An 8,406-nucleotide genomic window follows, 5' to 3' on the forward strand; every position below is an offset into this window, starting at 1 on the left:
CTCAGCCTCCCAAGTAGCTGGAACCACAGGCGCCTGCCACAATGCCTGGCTATTTTTTGGTTGCAGCTGTCATTGTTGTTTTGGCGGGCCTGGGCTGGATTCGAACCCACCACCTTAGGTGTATGTGGCTGGCGCCTTAGCCACTTGAGCCTACCTGCAGAAAGTATTTAGAAATAAACGTTTCTCTTATTAATCTGCCCTAAAACAAAACAAAACAAAGACCCTCCCCCAAAACAGAAGGCCTTGGAGGCAGATAGACCTATGCCAGGCTGCCCATGTATGAGCATAGAAAAGTCATTTAGTCCTTAGACCCTGAGTTCCTCATCTGTAAAAATCAATGTGTTCACTTGGTGGTCTGTTGTGATGTAAAATTGTGATTAGCACCAAGGCCTGACCCAAAATAGATGCTTAATGCCTATTCTCATCAGAAATGTTACTGAACACTGTATGGAGTCAAGCTACACAGACAGGGACAAAGTTACTTTGGTAATCTGGCAACTCTGCTCTTTTCCAGAAAAGGGGTTCTTCTTAGCTTTGTTTCACTAAAGTTACCAACAAGAATACTTTTATTGGGTGGCTCCTGTGGCTCAAAAGGATAGGGTGCCAGCCCCATATGCTGGAGGTGGCAGGTTCAAACCCAGCCCCGGCCAAAAAAAATACTTTTTATTTTATTTTTTGAGACAGAGTCTTACTTGTCACCCTTAGTAGAGTGCTGTGTCATCATAGCTCACAGCAACCTCAAACTCTTGGTCTCAAGCAATTTTCTTGCTTGAGCCTCCCAAGTAGCTGGGACTACAGGCACCTGCCACAATACCTGGTTGTTTAGAGGCAGGGTCTCAATCTTGATCAGGCTGCTCTTGAACCTGTGAGCTCAGGCAATCCATCCGCCTTGGCTTCCCAGAATGCTAGGACTATAGGCCTGAGCCACCACACCCAGCCTAACAAGAATACTTTTATTTACTTATTTTTTATTTTTTAGAGACAGAGTCTCACTTTGTCACCCTTGGTAGAGTGCCGTGGCATCACAGCTCACAGCAACCTCCAGCTCTTGGGCTTAGGTGATTCTCTCGCCTCAGACTCCCGAGTAGCTGGGACTACAATGTCCAGCTATTTTTTGTTGCAGTTTGGCCAGGGCCAGACTCGAACCCACCACCCTCAGTATATGGGGCTGGTGCCCTACCCACTGAGCCACAGGTGCTGCCCTCAAGAATACTTTTAAAAAGCCAGGAGTGGTGGCTCATGCCTCCCCAAATCCTAGCACTTTGGGAGGCTGAGGCGAGTGGATCACCTGAGCTCAGGAGTTTGAAACCAGCCTGAGCAAGAGCAAGATCCAGTCTCTAAAAAAAACCCAGGCATTGTGGTGAGCACCATTGTGGTCCTAGCTCCTTGGGAAGCTGAGGCAAGAGGATCTATGTCTTGAGCCAAAGAGTTTGAGGTTGTTGTGAGCTATGATGCTACAGCACTCTACCGAGGGTGACAAAGTGAGATTCTGTCTCAAAACAAAAAACAAAAAACAAAAAACTTTTTTTTTGTTAATCAGGCCCTGGCAAGCAGGGCTGGCATGCTAACCACTGAACTATGGCACCCAGCTAAGGATATTTTAAAAATAAAAAAAGGTCTTGAGATTTATTTGCAGAGAAAACAGTTGGGAAAGGGCAAGCTGGGAAGAAAATAAGGGAGAGACTAGAAGACATCAAGAAATTACGAATGTGGATGACAGCTCTAAAAAGGCAAGGAACATGGGCTGAGTCCCAGGTGCAGGAGGATGACAAAAGGGCATGCAGATAGGAATGGGCCCCAAAGTAAATCCTGCAGAAAGGCCATAGTCAATTATAGCTCAGGAGGAAGCTTCTAGGTCCTTCCAAGCCTGGTTCTTTCTACCTGATCTGCCCATCCTTGGCAGGAATGGCTCATGTAGGTAGTACAAACAGTACAGATTGTTCTGGCCTTCTCTCTCATTTCTTTTCTTTTGTAGAGACAGAGACTCACTTTATTGCCCTCAGTAAAGCGCTGTGACCACAGCTCACAGCAACCTCCAAGGCCTGGGCTTAGGCGATTCTCTTGCCTTACCCTCCCGAGTAGCTGGGACTACAGGTGCCTGCCAAAACGCCCAGCTATTTTTTTGTTGCAGTTTGGCCAGGGCCGAGTTCAAACCCACCACCCTTGGGTTGGTGCCCTACTCACTGAGCTACAGGCGCCGCCCACCTTCTCTCTTGTTTTAAATCCCTTTTCCTTGGCTGGACATAGTCACTCATGATTGTTGTTCCAGCACTTTGAATGTTGAGAACCACTTGAGCCCAGGAGTTTGAAACTAGCCTGGGCAATGTAGTGAGACCTTGTTTCTACCAATAAAACAAAAAAAATTTAGCCAGGCATAGTGCCCTGTGCCTGTAGTCCCAGCTACTTGGGAAGCTGAGCTGGGAGGATCACTTGAGCCTGGGAGGTGGGGGTTGCAGTGAGCTATGATGGCACCACTGCACTCCATTCTGGGCAACAGAGATAGAGTCTGTCTCTGAAACTCAAAGCAAACCCTCCCCCTTAAAGCCTATGGATTGTTTTGTTCTGCCTGTTCCTTTCAAACAGAAAAATCTCTTCTGGAGGGTGACTAGGCAGAGCCTCCTCCCAGCCTTTACAAGCCCTCTTTACAATCTCAGTTCAGCTTCTGGAGGTGAGCTTTAGTGCTAAGTCATTTTGGCCACCTTCCAGCCAAGAAAAGAAGTGAAAGCTGCAATGCAGGGGCTGTTTAAAGAATTATTTTTAGGTCTTATTTCAATCTTATTCAGCACAGGCAGTGAGACACAAGGCCTGAAGATGGCCAGACAGAGGGGATGCCGGCTTGGACAAAGTCCCAGTTAAGTAGGTCAGGGAAAAGACAAGGAGATCTCATAATGTGGAGATAAAGCAGCACTCAGAGGCCTGTGCTGCTACCCAAGGTACCTCTGCAAGGCAAAGAGGGGAAGCAGCTCCCAAGAAATCTGGCCTTTTTATACTATTTGAGGAGTCATCAAGAAAAATGAGGCAGCCAGATGTGGTGGATCATGCCTGTAATCCAAGCTCTCTGAGAGGCTGAGGTTGTGTGGATAGCTTGAGCTCATGGGTTCAAGACCAGCCTGAGGAAAAAGCGAGACCCTCACCCCCTCACCCTGTCTCTGCTAAAAATAGAAAAACTGAGGCAAGTGGATCGCTTAAGCCCAAGGCCTGGAGATTGCTGTGAGGTATGGCCCATGGCACTCTACCCAGGGTGATAGTTTGAGACTCTGTCTAAAAAAAAAAAAGAAAAGAAAAGAAAAAAAGAAAAAGAAAAATGAGGCGAGGCAAGGAAAGAAAGTACAGTGCCTTCCATAAAGAGACTAGGGCAATTTGCACCTGGGGAGCTTGTTAAAAATACACTTCCTTGGCCCATCTCAGGTCAACTGAGTCAGGATATTTGCAGTGGGGCTTGGGAATCTATCTGCATTTTAAATAAGATCCTTGGATGGGTACTCTGATACATGTTCAAGTTTCAGGACTTCTGGGCTGGACAGTACATACCTCTGGAATTCAAGGGAATGATGGAGGCTGAGGGTAGTGGCAGTCACTTAATAATCACCAGAGGCACCATTTTTTTCTTCTTGCCTAGCTCTGGTAAAACAAAGGGCTGTGGCAGGGCTAGGAGACTCTTAGCTCTCCCTTAGAGGCTTGGAGGAATAACTTTTATATCAGAAGTCTGCCTGTAATCCCAACACTTTGGGAGGCCGAGGTGGACAGATTACCTGAGCTCATGAGTTCAAGACCAGCCTGAGATAGAGCAAGATCCCCCTCCTAAAAATAGCCGGGTGTTGTGGCAGGCGCCTGTCGTTCCAGCTACTCGGGAGGCTGAGGCAAGAGAATGACTTGAGGCCAAGAGTTTGAGGTTGCTGTGAGCTATGATGCCACAGTACTCTACCAGGGGTGACAAAGTGACTCTGTCTCAAAATAAATGAATAAATAAAATAATAATTATATATATATATATACACACACACACAAATATATATATATTATATATATATGTAATATATATATATATATATAAATCAGAAATCTGTGTTCTCAAAGGGTAATGAGGAAAAGTCCACTTGGAGTAAATATGCTTACAAGTGGGACTGACATCAGAGAATACTATGGAAGGAAAAAAACATTTTAGGACAATAGTACAAAATAAAATTAATCTCAAGGGACTCTAACAAATTCAAATATTGTGACCTGGTTGTTTGTACCTTCACAATACCTGAAGTTTAAAAAAAATTAATTTCATCTTGGAGTTGCAAACTTTAGATTATATCTGCAACTATGTAATAATTCTTTTTGTTATTGTTGCAGTTTTTGGCTGGGCCAGGTTTGAACCCGCCACCTCCAGTATATGGGGCTGGCATCCTACTCCTTGAGCCACAGGCACCACCCCTATGTAATAATTCGTAAATATATTTACTTTTTTTTGAGACAAAGTTTTACTCTGTCATCCTGGGTAGTGGTCACAGCACCCCCTCACTGAGCACCCTCAAATCCTTAGGCTTTAGTGATCCTCCTGCTTTAGCCTCTACCTGGGAATACAGGCTCCCACCATAGTGCCCAGCTAATTTTTTCTATTTTTAGTAGAGTGGGGTCTTACTATTGTTTAAGCTGGTCTCAAACACCTGAGCTCAAGCAATCTACCCTTCTTGGCCTCCCAGAGTGCTAGGATTACAGGTACGAGCCATCACGCCTGGCTACATCTTTATATATCTAATTTCTTGAAATGAGGAAAGAATGAGTTAAACATTCTGGTGGGGGCCAGATATACTTTTTTTGACAAAACTGTCCAAGAACACTATGCCATCCTCTTGTCTTTTTTTTTTTTTTGAGACAGAGTCATACTACGTCCCCCTCAGTAGAGGACCATGGCATCACAGCTTACAGCAATCTCAAACTCTTGGGCTTAAGCAATTCTCTTGCCTCAGCCTCCCAGGTAGCTGGGACTACAGGTGCCTGACACAATGCCCAGCTATTTTTTTGTTGAAGTTGTTTAGCTGACCTGGGCCAGGTTCAAACCTGCCACCCTTGGTGTATGTGGCTGGTGCTGTAACCACTGTGCTACGGGTGCCAAGTAATCCTCTTGACTTTTTTAGGATTACAAAGAAAGTGATTTTGTAAACATTATCTATTTTCACAGGACTTTTTTTTTTTTTTGAGACAGAGTCTTGTTATGTCGCCCTCGGTAGAGTGCCATGGCGTCACAGCTCACAGCAACCTCACTCTTGGGTTTAAGCGATTCTCTTGCCTCAGCCTCCCAAGTAGCTGAGACTGTAGGCACCTACCATAACACCCAGCTATTTTTTCATTGCAATTGTCGTTGTTTAGCTGGCCTGGGCGGGGTTTGAACCTGCTAGCCTCGGTGCATGTGGCTGGTGCTATAGGCGCTGAGCCCCTTACGATTTTCTTAGTAACATTTTTTGTCCAGTTTACTATGTTGTAAAAATACCATATATAATACATGTAGCATACAAAATCTATGTATAAGATACATACAAAATATGTAATTAACTGTGTTTCTGGTAAAACTTCTGGTCGACAGTAAGCTCTTAGTTAAGTTTTGGGGGTCTTACAAGTTTTCGACTGCACATGAGGTTGATACCTCTAGACCTTGAGTCATTCAAAGTTCAACTGTGTTTGTCTTCTATTCACATTGCTCTCCAATGATCAGAGACAATTTGGATATAAGGGACACTGACAAGACTAGGGAAAATGTCAGTGGAAGGAGGAAGAACTTCTGTTTTTGTGCTCTGCTGACTTTTGGCTTCTCCTATAACCTCCCAACAGTAGGGACCTAGGATAATAAACATGATAATGAAAATTCCCCCACCATCAACCAGAAATAACTAAAGGTGTATGTAGACAACAGGGTAGCATCTCTCTGCAGAATCAGAATCCTTTTGCACTCTGCTTTTCTTTTCTTTTTTTTTTTTTTGAGACAGAGCCTCAAGCTGTCCCCCCTGGGTAGAGTGCTATGGCATCACAGCTCACAGCAACCTCCAACTCCTGGGCTCAAGCGAGTCTCCTGCCTCAGCCTCCCAAGTAGCTGGGATCACAGGCGCCAGCCACAACGCCCAGCTATTTTTTTGGTTGCAGCTGTCATTGTTGTTTGGCAGGCCCGGGCTAGATTCAAACCTGCCACCTTAGGTGTATGTGGCTAGCGCCGTAGCCACTTGAGCCACAGGCTGAGCCCACTCTGCTTTTCTTGATCACCTAGAAAAAGCCTATCCAAAAATGTTCTTTCATACCTTACTGTGGCTCCTACCTGTTCTTTCACTACAAAGCTAACCCCCAAGAAGCCACAGACAAAGCAATTAGTCAGGTGACACTTTAATCAGATGGTATCTTTGGAGAATATAGAGAGGCATATGTGGGCAGGGTGGGAGATCAGCGATGGCTGAAGAATCCCTGAGGATGGTTATATTTAAATGGCTTCATCCGGCTGGGACCCCTAGAGAAACAGGAGGAGGGACAATAGTTAATACCATGCCTTCCAAACAGAGAAAATAAATTATGGTTCATTCACACAAGGGAATACTATGTAGCTGTTAGGAACAAAAAAAAAAAAAAAAGAGAGAGGCAGAGTTACATGACTCAGAAGGCTGTGAGAAAAAGAGACTGCAGAACAGTATGTAAGGTGTGATACCATTTTTATAAAAATGTCTGTATGTACTTGCAAATGTGTGAAAACAAAATTGGAAGGGCCTCACTGACAATGGCACTTTTGGGAACAGAGGTTGGGAATCCTCACTTTTTAGAGTGTTTCTTATTTATATGTTTAACAACAAACATGTTTTATTTCTGTAATGTAGAGATAAGCACCCCATGCTCAGACATGGCAGTTCACTTCAATGTGCTGCCCCAGGAGATTGATTCTGAGAAAGATTTCTTCAAAGATCGAGCTTCTGCACCTGCATATAGATATGCAGGAATATGCAGAATACCTCTCTTTGTTAGGAATTCTGGAGAATCAGCCAGGGGTAGCTGGGAGCATGAATGCCTGTCCTGGTTTGGGTTCTGTTCTCTGTCTTCTTCCTTCATTAACATTATAATCTCTAGTTTCAGTTTGGGCCAGCAAGGACAGACAAGCAGTCTCCCTTATGTTTTTACTCTAAACAAAATCAATTGTATATGTTTTCCTCAGCCTTCACACTAAATTGTAATCTTAAATGGTAGCTTCCTAATGCTACTTCACTTCTTTGTATCTGTGTTAAATTCTTACTGAATGTTTGAAAGTATATAAGATAATCAGTAAAGTTAGGCTGGGTTGCCGACCAGAGCGAGTCCCGACCTCCCTTCAAATCAATCATCCCATCTGCTGTTCCTTCTCCCTGCGTCTCTGATCAGAGGTTCCAAGAACACTTTCACTGTAATTAAAAAAAAAAAAAAATAAGCTGAGGCGAGGTGGCTCATGCCTGTAATCCCAGCACTCTGGGAGGCTGAGGCAGGTAGATTGCCTGAGCTCATGAGTTCAAGGTTCAACCTGAGCCAGAGCAAGATCTCATCTCTAAAAACAGCCAGGGGTTGTGGCAGGCACCTACAGTCCTAGCTACCTGGGAGGCTAACGCAAGAGAATCACTTAAGGATTGGCACCTATAGCTTGGCGGCTGGGGTGCCAGCCACATACACTGCAGCTGGCGGGTTCAAATCCCAGGCCTGCCAAACAACAATGACAACTACAACCAAAAAATAGCCAGGAGTTGTTTCGGGTGCTGCAGTCCTAGCTACTTAAGAGAATCGCTTTAAGCCCAAGAGTTTGAGGTTGCTGTGAGCTGTGATGCCATGGCACTACCCAGGGAGACATAGTGAGACTCTGGTCTCAAAAAAAAAAACCCCACAAAACAGAGAATCGCTTAAGCCCAAGAATTTGATGTTGCTGTGAACTGTGACACCACAGCACTCTACCAGGGCAACAAAGTGAGATTCTGTCTCTGAATGAATGAAGAAATTTAAAAGTCCTTCCTGTAGAGAGATTCTCATGTAGGCAGGACTCTGGGAGTGAAAAGAAACTGCTCTGTCTGCCAAGAACCCTGTGCTCTACCCTTACTATCTCTTAGGCACTATTTCTATTATTTTACAGATTTTACAGCTAAAGACAGAGGCTCAGAGAAGTAAAGTGCTTAATACTATATGAACAGCAAGTAGCAGAGTCAAAATTCAAAAGTAGATTTGACACCAAAGCCTGTTTGCCACAGGAAGGTTGAGAGAGGGCTTGGCGCCTGTGGCTCAAGCAGCTAAGGCACCAGCCACATACACCTAAGGTGGCAGGTTCGAATCCAGCCCGGATCCGCCAAACAACAATAATGGCTGCAACCAAAAAATAGCTGGGTGTTGTGGCGGGCGCCTGTGGTCCCAGCTACTTGGGAGGCGGAGGCA

General features: G+C 44.8%; 1 protein-coding gene across 5 annotated transcripts in view; it reads right to left on the reverse strand.

Annotated features, from left to right (window-relative positions):
* Window positions 1–6,344: 6,344 nt before the first annotated feature.
* THOC5 (THO complex 5) overlaps window positions 6,345–8,406 on the reverse strand; it is a 69,303-nt gene continuing 67,241 nt past the window's right edge. For all 5 annotated transcript variants that reach the window (XM_003789857.3, XM_012805258.2, XM_012805259.2 and 2 more), the window contains one exon: window positions 6,345–6,481. In XM_003789857.3, coding sequence (XP_003789905.1) covers window positions 6,418–6,481 — 64 coding nt within the window. In that variant the 3' untranslated portion in view covers window positions 6,345–6,417. The remainder of the gene's footprint in view (window positions 6,482–8,406) is intronic.

This window comes from Otolemur garnettii, unplaced genomic scaffold (genome assembly GCF_000181295.1).
Source record: "Otolemur garnettii isolate 467f Iridium unplaced genomic scaffold, OtoGar3 scaffold00038, whole genome shotgun sequence".
Taxonomy (NCBI): domain Eukaryota; kingdom Metazoa; phylum Chordata; class Mammalia; order Primates; family Galagidae; genus Otolemur; species Otolemur garnettii.